The sequence below is a fragment of the Terrapene carolina genome, unplaced genomic scaffold (assembly GCF_002925995.2).
Source record: "Terrapene carolina triunguis isolate 2854851 unplaced genomic scaffold, T_m_triunguis-2.0 Scaffold85, whole genome shotgun sequence".
Lineage (NCBI taxonomy): Eukaryota > Metazoa > Chordata > Testudines > Emydidae > Terrapene > Terrapene triunguis.
This window is the reverse complement of record NW_020664436.1, coordinates 40,871,558-40,888,139: the sequence shown is the minus strand read 5'-3', so window position 1 is coordinate 40,888,139 and position 16,582 is coordinate 40,871,558. Positions and strand designations below refer to the sequence as shown.

The following is a 16,582-nucleotide window of genomic DNA, read 5'->3' as shown; positions in this document are numbered from 1 at the left end:
GTTATAGGTGAAACCGCGTTATATCGAACTTGCTTTGGGCTCGACCATTTCCGTTAATAGTCAGCAAATCATTTTTGTTAGAACACGGTGTATGCAGTATGTTGTGCCTCCCCAAACAGCCTGGCCCCACCCCCTATCCGACTCCCATCTACTTCCCGCCCCGACTGACCTCTCAGAACCCCTGACCCATCCAACCCCCCCGTTCCTTGTCCCGATTACCCACTCCAGAGACCTCCTGCCCCTAACAACCCCTCCCAAGACCCCACCCCCATATAAGGCCCCCTGCTCCTTGTCCCCTGACCACCCCCTTCAGAGACCCCCCCCATCCCTAATCACCCCCAGGACTCCCACGCCCTATCCAATGCCCCCGTTCCCCATCCCCTGACCACCCTGCCCCCAGAACCTCCGAACCATCCAATCCCCCCTGCTCCCTGTTCCCTGACCGTCCCCCAAGACCCTCTGCCCCTTATCCAACCCCTCAGCCCCAGCCCGGCACCCTTAACACGCCACTCAGAGCAGCATATCGGAGCCAGACATGCTGATGCGCTGATCTGCCGGAGCGCATAGCCCCGCCCCCCAGAGTGCTGCTTTACCGCATTATATCCGAATTCGTGTTATATCAGGTCGTGTTATATCGGGGTAGAAGTGTATATCCAGCAGGTGATATACATTCCAGCATCACCTGCCATCATGTATATCCAGCAGGCGATGCTGGCAGGTGAAAACCTCATAAACCTAATGGCTGATTTTATGAATCAAAATTGGCTTTATTCTTTACAGCTTTATTCCATAAAGATTCAGTCTGAGGCAGCATCTGGTATGAAAACTGTCAGCCCAAACTGTTAAAGTTTGGTGAGGGTATGAGCAACTGAAAAAAGCATTTAATAATGGAAAGTGTGGAGCAACTTGAATAGTAGGAAGTGCTACCTACCCCACCTATAGTAAGTCAATATATTAAATATTAAAGTAATCTCTGTGTGTGTGTATATATATATATATATATATATTTCTACAAGCCCAATAATTTTGATGGTAAAAAGACAAAATATTCATATAGCTTTCCTCCTCACACTGTGAAACTACTTTTCTAATAATTGAAACACTGAATTATGTTGGGAGGAAATACCATTTGATTCACAAATTTGTGTTGTATTGAGAGAACATATTATTTAAAACTTCCTAAGATTTTCCTGGGTTTCTAAATATTCTTAAATTTTGTTTTACAGACAATTAAAAAAAATTCAGAACTACCACCTTTTTTTCAAATGTATTTAGCACCATTCACCAAAGTAAAAAAACCTATTCTTTTGTCTTGTGTCCAAATGCAGTGTGGGTGTGATAATCTGACTACTCTCTGAGGAACAATATGTACAGTAACAGCAATTTAAACAGCTCATATTGGCTTCAGAAAGTAGCTGTTAGTAAAGTGCAATTTGGCAAGAGGCAGCAGCTTAAAGAATGAACAGCGGTTTTCACTAGGATATGAAATTTGTACCACTGATGATCTAATGACTTTCATAACTCCCTTGAAATTTCCATCAGGTAATGCACTCATGCTACTCAAAAATGTTTTATCCCATTAGAACTCAGTTTTCTGTCTTTGTAAAATTGGCCTATATTTGTGTGATCCTAGAATTCTGCTAGACTTTCTCTTTAGGCTCATTTTTTCTAACAATGCTACATTACGAACGAGTGGGCTTGTTTTGAAGAAGTAGGGCAAAAATAGTACTGAAAGCACAGGCCCAATTCTGCAGGTCTCACATGCATGACCAGTCTCACTTATAACCTTGGAGATCTTTTTATTTCTTTCTGAACATGTACAGCTAGAGCAGAAGCAGTACAAGTTTCCCTCCTCCCTTCACAACCCTCATGAATAGAGGAGGCAACTCTAAGGACAGTTTTATTTTCATGCTGGTTCAGTCCTTATATTCTGTTAAGACTACCAACAAAGACACCAGTTACCACCAACTCAGACAGTGCATTTTGTGATGTGGACATCTACTGCCCCGGGAGCTACACGGAAGCTACCAACTCATTCACAAAGAGACTCATCAGATGAATGACTTTTGTTCATTACTGTCCTGGGCTAAATTCACACTGGTGACCAACCGGTGAAAGGCTCTAGGCTCCTATTACAAATTCTTTGAGCCATCAACTCCCTGAAGATTCTTTTAAATTTCAGGAGCCTGCTTGTTTCACTCACGAGAACAGCAAAATCATGCAATGAGAACATACTAGTACCCTGCATTGTTTGTTGATGCATCTCCTGCTGGGTTGAGATTTTCAAAATATTGAAAGTGTCATTTTGGAAGTGCTCTCTTTTTTCTCAAGAGGACTGTGACAAAGTTCCTCCTCTATCTTGGTGGGTCCTGCACTTATTGGCAGATTTTCTTGCCGCAGAGATTCACCATGTGGGTTGGGGAACAGCCCAGAGACCTTCCCCTCTGGAAGAACCCACAGTCCAGGTCAATTGGGAGGTTTGGGGTGAACCCAGGCCCGCCCTCTACTCCAGGTTCCAGCCCAGGGCCCTGTGGACTGCAGCTGTCTATAGTGCCTCCTGTAATAGCTGCATGACAGCTACAACTCCCTGGGCTACTTCCCCATGGCCTCCTCCAAACACCTTCTTTATTCTCACCACAGGACCTTCCTCCTGGTGTCTGATAACGCTTGTGCTCCTCAGTCCTCCAACAGCACACTCTCAACTCCTTGCACCTCTTGCTCCCAACTCCTCACACTCACACCACAAACTGAAATGAGCTCCTTTTTAAAACCCAGGTGCCCTGATTAGCCTGCCTTAATTGATTCTAGAAGCTTCTTCTTAATTGGCTCCAGGTGTCCTAATTAGCCTACCTGCCTTAACTGGTTCTAGCAGGTTCCTGATTACTCTAGTACAGCCCCTGCTCTGGTCACTCAGGGAACAGAAAACTACTCATCCAGTGACCAGTATATTTGCCGTCTACCAGACTCCTGTACCCCACTGGTCTGGGTCTGTCACAGGACATTAACAAAGAGAATTCATTTTTGTGGAGAGGAAGAGATTAAATTATAGCCCTTTCCACCCTACTTTACAAACTAATTTGGGATTGAAGAGTTTATAAAATCAAAAAGCTCAAAAAAATCGAACACTTCAAAATGACAGCTGGTATTGTGCATAAGTTGCAGTATGGTGCACTGCATTACTTTCTTCTCATGCTTCAAATCACTTCAAAGTGATTTCCAATACACTGAAGGCATCAGAATGTGAAAGGGTGTCGACTAGTTCTTCATCAACATCACTTTTTTTATGTGATTTATTTTGTGGTTTGTATTACTGGTCATTAGTTAGACTGGGTTTCATAAAATCCAGATTCCACTGTATTTAACAAATAGTTTTCCCTTATTTGATTCATTTGTTTGACCAGTAAGTGTCTGCAGCCTTGGAACCATAATCTAAGAATGATTAAACACTTGCCAAGCCTCCTCCAAAGCCCACAATCTGTCAGTCTGTCTCAGGAAAACACCACAGTTATTATACAGGAGATTCTATTCACATCTAGTTATAAATTACAGTAAAGTTACTCAATACAAGGGGCATCCTCCAGTGGTACAAATATGATATAGATGCTCCCCTTCTCTAAAGAGGAAAAGGAGATGTGATCAGAGATAAAGAAGGGTTGCTGGGACATCCGTGCATCATATTGATCATTGGCTGTGGATTAGCCTCTTGGGGCCATTTGCAGCTGGTGTATCTCTGCGCTGAGGGTCTTGCCCTGAACATAGGCAGCACCAGGGGAGTGCAAATGTGAGCTTTACACCACCTTTGCACATACATCCCCTGACCTGAAATCTCTGCAGATCTGCTACCCCTGAGTCTGATCCTTTGTACTTCAATTATTATTAATGCTCCAAAGTGTACGTTAATATAAAATGATAAATAATGTATTTTAAAAAATAATCTCTAAGGCTTCAATCCAAATGAGGATCCAGCAGTGGAATCTCATTGCAATTTGTAGGTAGAAAGGATGTTTACCTAAGTTCTGTAACCAGACTAAGCCTTGAACATGTCTCCTAATACATGTATAACACAAGTGCAATTTGTAGTGGAAAAGGAACCTTAATCTTAACCCCAGGGCTTTAACTGAGTTAGGGAACATGTTTAAAATCCTGTCTACACTACATATTGCAACTGTGTGATACTTAGGACCTCTGACTTGGCAATATTTGAAACATGGATGGAGCCAAAGAAAATTGAGATAGAGGATGCTGGAGAGCCAGTGGAAGCTGAGAGAGCACTCTGGAGCTGCTTTAGGAAACTACGGGTATGTCTATACTTTGAGCTGGAGGTGTGATTTCCAGCTCAGTTAGACATACCCATGCCAGCTCTGATCGAGCTAGTGCACTAAACATAGAAGTATAGTTGTGGTGGCACAAGTTAGCCTCCCCAAGTTCTCTGGCAGAGTTGCACTCGGAGTGGCTAGCTCATCCTTCAGAACTGCCTTGCTGCAGCTACACTTCTATGTTTAGTGCACTAGCTCGATCAGAGCTAGCATGGGTATGTCTACCTGAGCTGGAAATTACACCTCCACACCTAAGTGTAGATGTACTCAGAGGCAAAGTACTGGAGTTATCAGGTTGGAAATAGGAAGGAGAACCAGAGTTTTAGAGTGGGCTAGACACAGATGACACAGAGTGCCAGAAAGGGCCATTAGCAGGGGCGGCTCTAGGCACCAGCAAAGCAAGCACATGCTTGGGGCAGCCCATTTGTCAGGGGCGGCAGGGATCCAGCATGGGAGCTGAGAACCAACAGGGGGCCCTGGGAGCTGTAGTTCCTTGGTTAGCTCCCTGCCTATAGAGCCAGCCCTGGAGCAGGGAAAGAACTACATTTCCCAGCATTCCCTTGGCCACTACCAACAGGAAAGAGGGGGAGGGAGTGAGGAAGCTGAGACCTCATGCTACAGCCTGCTTTGAATGGTGAGCTGCACTGGGAAGGGTAGGGATACCATATTTTAACATTCAAAAAATAGAACACTCCACGGGGAGGGAGGGTAGCCCCACCCTGCCACCATCCACTCCCTCCGACTGCCCCCCACAGAAACCCCAACCCATCCAACCCCCCTGTTCCCTGTCCCCTGATCACCCCCTCCTGGGACCCCTGCCCCAACTGCCCCCCAGGACCCCACCCCCTATCTAAGCCCCACTGGTCCTTGTCCCCTGATTGCCCCCTTCCGGGACCCCACCCCCTATCTAAGCCTCCCCTCTCCTTGTCCCCAACTGCCCCCTCCTGAGACCCCCCCACCTGTCCCCTGACAAACTCCCTGGGACTCCCATGCCTATCCAACTGCTGCCTGTCCCCTGAGTGCCCCCCCGAACCCCTGACCCATCTACCCCCCTTCTCCCTGCCCGACTTCCCCCCCGAACCTCCACCCCATCCAACCCCCCCTGCTCCCTGTCCCTTGACTGCCCCCCTGTAACCCCCTACCCCTTCTCCAACCCCCCAGCCCCCTTATCGTGCCACTCAGACCAGCTGCTGCATACATGCTGCCATGCTCCCCTGAGGAGCCACAGCCCCTTCCCCCCCTCCCCAGCACCTGCCTTCCAGATTTGAACACCTCAAAATTCAGGAGTGCTCAAGCTCAGTTTGGGCAGCTGTTACTTCATTTCTCCCAAATCAAATATACTAATCCACTGTAATTTGCTGTAGAAAAAGTAGGATAAAATTGAGCAAGAAATGCTTCCCAGTGGTTATTAGGATTGGAATTGCTATTTTCAACAGCCATTGCCTTTTTGTTTGTTTGTTTAAAACGAAGACAGTTTGCATTGGCAAATTCCCCATAGAAAGAAAGAGTGGAACAAAAGAATAATACAGGCACCTCAACTTTTCCTCATTTATGGCAGACAGTCTTATAATATGGGAGCGAGTTACCAGTGACCCAGGGCTGCGGCGGAAAGAGGGTGCAGGTGGGGGGGGGGGAGCCCAGGGCTGGGGCATCAGGAGGTGTGTGGGGGGCAATGGTGGGGGGTGGGGGAGCCCAGGGCTGGGACGGCAGGGGGGTGCGGATGGTGGGTAAGAGCCCAGGGTTTGGGTGGCAGGGGGTGCGGCGAGGAGCCCAGGGCTGGGACGGGGGGCAGCCAAAATTTTTTTTGCTTGGGGCGGCAAAAAACCTAGAGCCGGCCCTGGCCATTAGGGCAGAGGGATTATGGCACATAACACTGAAAGGTGGGGCAAAAAATGTGCAGGAAAGTACTTGTGGTGGGATGGGAACTGAGACAGACCAGCAAAAGGACCAGGGCAAGACATAAATGTAGTGGTCCATGGAAACTTTGATGGCACAATAGGGTATCTGGGAACAAGGTAATTAAGGAACAAGGTAAAGATCAGAGAGGCTCAGCAAGTGTGCAGAATGGGTTGCCAGGTATAGTGTCTAGACAAAATAGTACATGTAGATTTGCTGTCTCCAGTCACTGCTTGTTTTGCTCTTGCACTTATAGCTGAAGCTACTTATTTTGTTTAAACACTGTAATACAGGACATCATCCAATAACCATACGATAACCAATTTGTTGCATTTGCATTAGGTATTGTCAACAGGAGAAAACCAATGGGGATACTATTCTTGATCAAAAGTCACTTGTACTCCCTAATAATTACTGGGCTTCCAAAGCAGAGTAATTATTCTGGAATAAAATTACTTCTATTCTGGAACAGCTATTGCAGAACAGCCTATTCCACAATAGCAAATTCCAGTCAATTTCCCCAAGTAGACCAGCTCTTAAGGGTATGTCTACACAGCAGCTGGGAGTGAGCTTCCTAACCCAGGTAGACAGACCCACACAAGCTCTGCTCAAGCTCATGTGCTAAAAATAGCGGGTGGCAGCTTGGGCTAGCCACCCAAGCTCAGACTCAGAGGGTCAGGTGTTCTTGGACTCAGGCAGCTAGCCTATGCCTGCTGCTGTCCATGCCATAACATCCACACTGCTATTTCTAGTGTGCTAGCTCAAGCAGAGCTAACACAAGTCTCTCTTCCTGGGCTGCGAAGCACACTCCCAGCTGCTGTGTAGACATACCCTCAAAGAACCTGGACTGAAAATGGTCAACAATATGTACAGCAATGCTGTAATGAAAATGATTAGAACAATGTCAAGAAAGAAAGAGATGTTAGTTCAAAACCCCTGAAATTGTTGTTTATATAGCATTAACAGTTAACAAACTAACCAAAAACTAGCAAAAATAACTAATATTACATAGTTCTGGGGAAAAAACATATTTAGATGAGCAAGACAAATATTTGAGGAATGAATTAAAACGTTTTTTGAATAGCTGTGGCTGAATTGTAATCTTGGCAAGTGCTTATGCACACAAATCCAGTTAACAGTGTAGTGTGCCTAACTCCCCCCCATATGGTCACTGAAATTCAATTCTTCATGCCTGCCATGTTTAAAAGGACTCAAAAGCCATTAAAATTTAAAGGAATTTCAATAGTAAAAACAGTAAATAAAGAAAAATGGCAAATTTTAAAAATCACTTCACTACAGAAAGGGAAATATAGGTCCACGTAACGCGCCAGAGAGGTATAAAGTGACACTGGTGTAACTAAGAATCAGGCCTCTTATCTACAGTATATATTTACTCACCTAAATTTTTTGGCACAATGACTCTTTAGTAATTTAAATAATATTTTTTTAGCATGTTATGTATAGGGTAGTTCACCAGTAGTGACTGCAAAAATGGGCTTTCCTTAATGTGTGTTAAATATTTAAACTGAAGTTTTTTTATGCTTTTATAAATTGAATAAGGTGCCCAATGTTTCATCTAGGCACTTCTGATCATTTGAAATAAATAAATATTAATAAATATTTATAAATGGTATTGGAACATAAATGTATTTAAAAAGATATCTTACAGTTAATATTAATTTAAACTGCATACAGAAATGACGGTTACCCTATAAACGAATGTAACAATAATTAAAAAAACAAGTACAAAATGACAGTTTCTATAAAATGTGGAGTGGCTTTTTTAATTTGCACCAATTTCTACTCACCAATTCCACATACTAACCATGGACACAGTAACATGTACTCCAGTATTTAGAAAACAGTAATCTAAAAATCTATGATGAATTTATACAAATGAAGAACGCATGGCTATTTAAAGATAACCACAAGTCCCAGGTGCTTCCTGAAGCACAAACTGAAGACAAGCATCTATCACACCAGAGAAATGCGGTTATCTTATTGTAACCATATTCCCTAGAGTGTGATATTCCATTTTTAAAATTGTATAATTGAAAAAAATAGTAAGGTTAAGTAATTTTGAGACATGAAGAGGTTCTTCCATATTTGGACTAGTTGAAAACTTAGGCCTCAAATGAGCAAGTAGCTCTGCGTGGGTAGACCCTTGCACTCATGTGGATCTTCTACAGTCTACCCTGAAATCAGTGGGACACTACACAGATTTGTTCATTTTCGAAGTAAAACTCTTACTGTATAAATCTTCCAAAACCATGCATGTAGATCATGACTTAAACTTTCATGCATGTGCCTATTTCAAAGTGTTACTAAGTATTTGCTACTGTATGATGATGCTTAATTGTTACCGCCATGAATGTTCTAGAACTTTTTTTGTCAACAGACTTGGGGTGCTGAGCACCTTCTGCAAAGTGTGACATGCTCAACATGGGAGTTGAGGGTATACATGGTAGATAAGGGGGGCACTGAGCACTTTACAGTACTGAGCCCAATGTAAGGAATGCTGAACACTAATAAAAATGGAGAGAAATTCTGTGGAATTCTTTCATTTTATCGATTTACAATTATTTTTTATAACCTAAAAGACCTTAGGAGTTTTTCAGCACAAATGACAGTAGCACTGTAGAATTAATGCTTGCTTTAGAACATGGTTTATTGATAAATTCACTTTTCTCTTCTCATGCAATTAATCTCCCTGATGTTACTTATTCTTATTCTGGAGCAGGATAGTTTGCTCCATGGGCTGGAGAGCCTAGGGCTAACCTAATCCTGATTACAGGATGAGCCTCACCCAAGTGGGATCAAGTAATTCCCTATAAAGGGCAGCAGGTGGCTACAGGGGGGAAGAGATCAGAGACTGCTAGGAGTGGGCAGGCTCCAGCAGGAAAGAGTGAGAGTGGCCTGCTAATGCAAGATGGACCCTGAGCAGGTAAGGGAAAGTGCAAAAGCTCCCCAGGCAGGGAGGCCTGGGAGTCGGAAGAGAAATATTTGTTTGTGGGACTTTAATGTAGCACTTTGAGTTTTATTTTGAGTTATTTTCTGTGAATAAACCCAGATACCAAGGAGAGTTTTTTTGACCTCAGAAGAAAGCACGTGGAGTCTGTATCAGGAGGCCTTTGAGGGAGACATTATTAGCAGGATGCTGCAAAAGCACTCGTGGCCATAAGGAGGTGCATGGGAGGTGACCAGCCCTGTTACAAGCCTTATGACCTTTTTTTCCACCTTCCACTGGGATTGGGTCCTGGATCTATCTTGATTGTTCTAATCCTTGGCTGAAACTAAACAGAAAATTCCCAGAAAATTATAATAAAAAGCCACCTATCACATACTTCAATGGCTACATTCTGTAGGCAGCAATTTGACAAGCAAATTATTCTTTAGCTAAATTATCATGAAAGAGAAGTTTCTTTCTACTGATTGCCGCTGCAGGATGACAGGATCTGTTTATAATCACCCCTATCTCCCCCTATGCCATCTACTTGCTCTTTTGTACGTAAGTGCAATGTAACAGCTGTCTTTTATCTTGTTTAAACACACAGCCCCAGTCTCGGTGCTTTTGGATTTATGTACCATTTTTAAAATGGACAATAAAAAAGTCAAATATCAAAATAATAAAAGTCAAGGTAAAAAAATGGAATATTTGTATGAATAATTATGACTATTAACTAAACTCTAATAATGTGGTCTCTGCTAATTATCCATTAATGGGTGGAATCTTGACTCCATTGAAGACAATGGAAAACCTCCCACTGACTTCAGTGCACCCAGGATTTCACCTATTAAGGATGAATTTGTGAAAAGTGTTTATTTTTGTTAAACAGATCTACTCTTTCACAGGTATTTACTTTGGCTCCAATACTGTGGTTCTTTCACACAAAACTACCATTGACTTTAATGTGACTTTTCCAAGCTTACATAATTCCAAGATTGACCTCCCCATGTTATTGATTATCTTTTGGTTTGAATCAAAGATAAAAACATTAATGCATATTGTTTTAACATGCAAACTTTAGATTTAGATTTTTTTTTGGTGTTCTGGAAGCCCACTTCCATAGTGCATATTAATTTAAAGGAACTTTCTTAAACACATTTTTGTTTTTTGTATAACAACTAATTCCTTTCATCACTATTCTATAAAAATTATTTAAATGTAGTGATCCTGAAAGGTGCCTTGATAATGAGATATTCAGTTTATTTACAAAATAGGTAAAAGGTATTCTTTGAATTTCATTCAACTCTCCTATGGAGAGTGCATACCTAATTAATGCCTTCCAGACCTTCTAAATTCTGCATCAACAAAACATTAAATTAAGATAAACAGACTAGCAATGATACACTGACATGTGACAGACTCAAGTTTTGAAATCACCTCTAGTCATTTAGCACTGGAATGATTGGAAATGGGCTCACTTCTGTTTGCAGTTTCGGTGATGTGGGTCCAGTGATAGCAGGTGAGATTTTCAAAACTGCTCAGCACTGGCTAAACTAACGCTGAGGGTTTTTGAAAATCCCCTTCTGTATGTTCTGCAAGTAGTGTGGCAATAGATACATAAATTCAATGACTAGCCATCAGAGAAGTCCACATGCTTTCTTACCAGTTTATAAAGAAGCACTTCTTTTAGCTGTGATATGGGGACCTTTAGTAAGAATCCATATGCAAATACAGTAAAATGTTAAATTATCACCCAAGGGACTAAAAATCTTTGTCTACACTACAAAGTTTTGTCAGCAAAAGTTATGCCACTTTAATTAAAGCGCTGTAATTAAAATTGCTGTTGCATGTCCACACTAGCTCCTTGTGTCGGCAGAGCGCATCCACACTAGCAGCTCCTGCATCGACACAGAGAGCAGTGCACTGTGGTAGCTATCCCACTGTGCAACTGATCACAGGGTGCTTTGGGAAGGGTTTGCAATGCCTCGTGGGGCAGGTACAGTGTCATGTGATGCAGGTTTCTCAATCCCATCGTTCCAAGGGCATCCTAGTAGATTTTCAGTGGCTTTTTCAACTGAAGCATGATCGGGGAGGGAGAGGAGAGTGGTGCGTCTGCGGCAGGGGAGACAGCAGGCTGACCGATCTATCCTGAGGCAGGGGGAGTGTGACACCCCCCCACACACATCAGGCCTGGCTCTGTTCGGCACAGCAGTCTCTCCCAAAGCAGCCCGCTCTACCTGCCTGCGTATGGTTCTGTCTGTGATTCCTTCCAAGTTCTCCCACCGCCTCCTCAGCTGCCGGGAGCGGCATCCTGAGCAGCTCTGTGAGCTCTCCGTGCTGAGGAATGTCAAAGCAGCACAGCAGTACCCTGCCCCCTCCCTGCAGCACCAGTCTGCTTGTCGCTGTATTCCTAGTGCAGGGCAGAACAGGAGCATTTCACGCTAACGATTTACTCTTTGTTCCCCAAAGGAAGCCACACGCTCAGCTGTCAGATACTTCCCGGAGCCATAGGTGCTGGAACTAGGGGTGCTGGGGCTGCTGCTGCACCCCCTGGCTTAAGTGGTTTCCATTATATACAGGGTTTACAATTTGGTTCAATGGTTCTCAGCACCGCCTCTATAAAAATTGTTCCAGCGCCCCTGCCCGGAGCTTTGAAAGGGGAGGGGTGCATGCCTGCAGGGCAGCAGAGATCAAAAAAGTGAGCAGAGCATCATGGCAGGCATTGTGGGATACTGGCGGAAGCCAGTTCTGTCAACAAAACAAACAGCAGTGTCTACACTGACTCTTTGTCGCTTTAACTTTGCAGTAAAAGGCTTTATGGCTCTCACTGAGGTGGTTTTATTTTGTTGGCAAAAGGCAGCTTTTGCCGACAAAACTTTGTAGTGTTGACAAGGCCTGATTGTCTGACAGCTGTGGGGCCACATACTGCTCTCAATTACACCATTTCAAATACAGAGTGACTTCACTGAAGTCAACAGAGTTAGTTCTGATTTGCTTCAGTCTAACTGAGGAGAATTTGACTGTGTGCAGCACAGCACACACAAGTGCAACCCAGGGGCAAGGTTGGCTAACCAGATATCTCGATTTTATAGGGACAGTCCCGATTTTTGGGCCTTTTTCTTAAATAGGCTCCTATTACCCCAACCCCCTGTCCCGATTTTTCATACTTGCTGTCTAATCACCCTAGCTAAGGGGGCATTTGTGCCCTCCTGATTCTGGGCTGTTTCAGGGACCAGTGTGGCCTGTATCTCTGCAGCATTATATGCTGTGGCCCATTCCCTCCTATCCCTGACATCCCCTCGGCTGAGTCCCAGGCATGCCTTTTAATATGAAGATATACCTATCTCATAGAGCTGGAAGGGATCTTGAAAGGTCATCGAGTCCAGTCCCCTGCCTTCGCAGCAGGACCAAGTACCATCCCTGACAGATTTTTGCCCCAGACCCCTAAATGGCCCCCTCAGGAATTGAACTCACAACCCTGGGTTTAAGCAGGCCAATACTCAAACCACTGAGCTATCCCTCCGCCTATGCTCATACTTGTGAAGAGTCCTGGGTAAGGCCACTACTACAACCTTATGCACTGTCTGCCCCATGGGAAGTCTCCCCAGCCAGCTAAGGGTCTCTTCTGGTCCCTTTGTGCTGCCGTGGCAGTATTCAGGAGTTGGGCCTGGATGTGGTATCCCTACCTTGGCGTTTAATTTCAAGTCAAAACAAAATTGTACTGGAAACCTTCGGAATAAATTAATACGGTCTCTTAAGATTGGTGTGGCTACTGGAGATAGTCCTTAGTGTGACTTTCCTTCAAGCTTCTCTGAGCTCTTCCAACAAGTTGTTGGTGAAAATACCTTGTTGCTTTAATAACTAAGTTACTGAGGTACCCCTATCCTGGATCCTAGAAGCTGAACAACTGCCGTGAAAAAGAAGCTAACATGTATGGAAAAGAGAGAGTAAATATATTAACAGAATTTTTGAATCTACTTATTTGATACTAATTTCTCATACCATTAATTATACAACTTGATCACTACTGGCAAGTCAGAAAAATGAGTCTCTAATCATTTTTACTATTTATCCTAACTTGATCACGAACCACATCTATGTGAATAGACTGACATTAAACATCTACATTTACAACTGAACTAAATACAATTATCAGCCAAATAACTGATTTTTGCATGCAATACTATATGTACCTTTATATCAACTGATGAGTCACCTTGCAGCAAAGTCCACTCATACTGTATGATTCCATGGTCATCTAAGCTTTCTCGGCCATCCAAAATCACCCAGTCTACTGGTGACTGCAGCACAATATCTTGTCCTGCCTTGCTGTGTGGAGGCTTGTCATTTTCTTTAAAAAAATAAAATAGTTTAATTATTCATCAGAGGAAACAGAATAGTTCATAGCTAACTACAGAATAAACGTTCTACATAAGACATTGATTTATTACTCTGCCTTTCGCCGATTTGAGAACACAGCTTTCAGCACTGTTAGTTTCCTGTCCCTCAAAATCTGAGTTCCTATGTTTTTGCCTGTTCAGCACTAAATAAGTTCAGTGTGTTTGTGTCTGTTAGTTGAACATGCTCTGTCAGAAGTTTATGATTATAAGCAATCCAAATTAACATCACAGGCTGAAGGAAAAAAATATCCATGGAAGTTCTCCAAAAGCTAAGATTTAATTAATTAAAAACACACACAGAGGCTTTTAAAACAGCATTTACAATGCAAACTAATGCCATGCCCTTTTGAATCTTGAGAGACAGAAGCATGCACCTTAACTTTTAAATGTGAAGTTTAATTATGTCTAAGTGGCAATACTGGTAAACTGCTGCATAATGTCTCAGCTTCAGCCAGGAAGAAAACTGGTATATCTTCATGTTATGAAACCTCGGCTGCAAGCAGGGATGCTTCAGCTGAAACAATTATACAGCAAGTAGGAAGGCTGGAAGTGGTTTTTATTTAATTTAGGAGGACCAATGCCAACATAAATCTTATATAAAATACACATGCACAACATTCAATGTGTGGTTCCAGGGCTTTACATCTTCCAGATCCAACAATGAATACAGGATTATTAATTTCCTTGTGGCCTTTTTATGGCACTCATCACTCTAGGAACTGAGGACTCTACAAACATTAAATGACTCATTTTCAAACAATCTCGTGAAGTGGTATTATCACTAATTTACAGATGGGGGAACTGAAGCACAGAGGAATTAAGGCCAGAAAAGTAACACTAATTTTGAACGATTAACTTGGGACATCTAAAAATATTTAGAATTTTATAGCACTCTGTGTTCAAAGCACAGTTACCACTGACTTCAGTTGTGAGCACACAGCACTTCTGCAAATCAGGCCACCAGGCTCTCAAGATGGGCATCCAGAAAATGAGGTAAACAGCAGGCATCTTAGAAAACACTGGTTTTGGTGACTTGCCCAGAAACACACACAAATTCTGTGGCAGAGGCAGGGACAGATTCTAATGCCCAGGGCAACATTCAAGTGCCCCAACTATGGGACTGTTCTTTCACTTCTTGCAGTTCCCTGCCTCATTCACTGCCTACTCTAGCTGGCCAGAAACTGGAGAATTCCCATTCTGTGGGGAAAGTCCAAATTCATTCTGTTTTGAAACAAAATAAATGTTTTGGGTTTTTTTTTTTTTTAAATCAAGTTTCCCACAGAACAGGACTACCCAAATTTCATTTTTACAGAGATGAAATGACATTTTGTCTTGACATTTTCAAAATGTTTCCAAGGCTCCCTGAGAGGTGTGGAACCCTCTCAGCCTACCCGGCAGGGAGCCAGACAATTTGGGAGTCGTCTGGGTTCCTGAGAAGCCGAAACCCGGGAAGCCCTGGCTCCAGAGCAGTCCACCTGATGGGCCGCCAAGGAGTCGAGAAGCCCTGGGAGCCACAGCTCTGGAGCATTTTGCCTGGAGGGCTGCCTTGGAGCTGAGGAGCCTGAATCCCCACGTCTGAGGGAGCCTACCAGGCACTTGTTCCAGAGCCAGGCTTCCCAGCAGCCCACCTGTTTAGAAGCAAGGGAGCTGTGGAGATGGGAATGATTTTCTGATGGAAAAATCAAAACTTTCCAGCAAAACTCAATTTTCCAAAAGATTTTTTTTTTCTTTTTCTTTTTTTTGTGGGAAGTCCTTCCAATGGGAAACTCACAACCAGCTCTACCACAAACCTTCCCACTTCAGCAACAACTGATGCATGTCTTACAGAAACCAGCTTCATTCACTATGCATTCCTTTCCTGATTCATTCCCTCAGCGCAGTCCAGTCTGTGTGTGACTGAGACAAAGTTCCATTCCCCTTCTGCCCTGTCTCCCACCGAGCCTGCCCCATCCCCTGCTCTTCACCCCTTTGTATTTGAATCCCACTAGTTCCTCCTCCTTAACAATGCCTGGGTGCCAAGGGGGCAGCATTGGAAAAAAAGAGGAGAAACAGTCTCTCTGCACTCAGTTCCAGTGCTCAGCACCATAGCAGTTGTAGAAGTCCTGTTCACCTAGGATGGGACATGCTCTGTGTACACGGAATATTGGGAGAATTTTGCTACCAACCTGTACTGAGCATGTGGAAACAATTTTCACAGGCCTATAACTTTGAAAATCCACCCAAATTAGTCCAAGGAAAAGCACATCCCTGACACCAAAGCAACCTGCTGCCAAATTTCAAATCCATGCTCTAAAGAACAAATGCAAAAGAAACAGTTGTAGGAATTTTTTAACATTAACAAAACAGTTGAACCCTATTTTTCCTTAATCTCATTCTCAACAACAGTTGAACCATTTTTGCTGAATCTTTCAAAATAAACTCTGCCTGAGTCAGCCAGGCAACATGAAAAACTTCAGCCCAAGGGGCTTAAGCTTGGCAATTTAATAAGCAACTGAAAACAGGGAAGGGTCAGGCAACCTTAATAATTTAGACCTGTAGAAGGTCTAAATTAATGCCATGATTCTCATTCGGTAGCAGTTTACACTCACACGGCACAGATGTAAATGATGACAAAGCACAAGGAAGGGGAGATCAAGTTCATAGTGTGCATTTCAACTTCTATTTTAAGCTTTATTAAGCTTTAATATGGATACTAATATGCTGATTTTATAACTTAACATTCTCCAATTGTGGAGCTGTCTGTCTGCAGGAAAAGGAGCTACAGCTTTGGAACCCTCCCCCTTTTCTGCAGAAAACAGCAGATTTAATCAGATCTCCTTTCCCCTGTTTCTTTTACAGACTTGGAGTGTCACCAATAAAATTGTTAGGTGGTATTGGTATGGCATCTGAATGGAGGCTTTGTTGTAAAAAGATCGCTTTATTAAAAGCTCTGTTGACATCAGTTTACCTGAAAATTAATTCCCCTACTTTTTATCAGTAACAAGAACCCCTGAAGAAACTTAACTTACTGATCAGGTATTCAG

At 43.2% G+C, this 16,582-nt stretch overlaps 1 protein-coding gene across 3 annotated transcripts in view; it reads right to left on the bottom strand.

The window, feature by feature from the left end:
- LRP11 (LDL receptor related protein 11) overlaps positions 1-16,582 on the bottom strand; it is an 82,868-nt gene that overhangs the window by 59,400 nt on the left and 6,886 nt on the right. For all 3 annotated transcript variants that reach the window (XM_024200294.3, XM_024200286.3, XM_024200279.3), the window contains exon 2: positions 13,353-13,510. In XM_024200294.3, the coding sequence (XP_024056062.2) occupies positions 13,353-13,510 (158 nt within the window). The remainder of the gene's footprint in view (positions 1-13,352; positions 13,511-16,582) is intronic.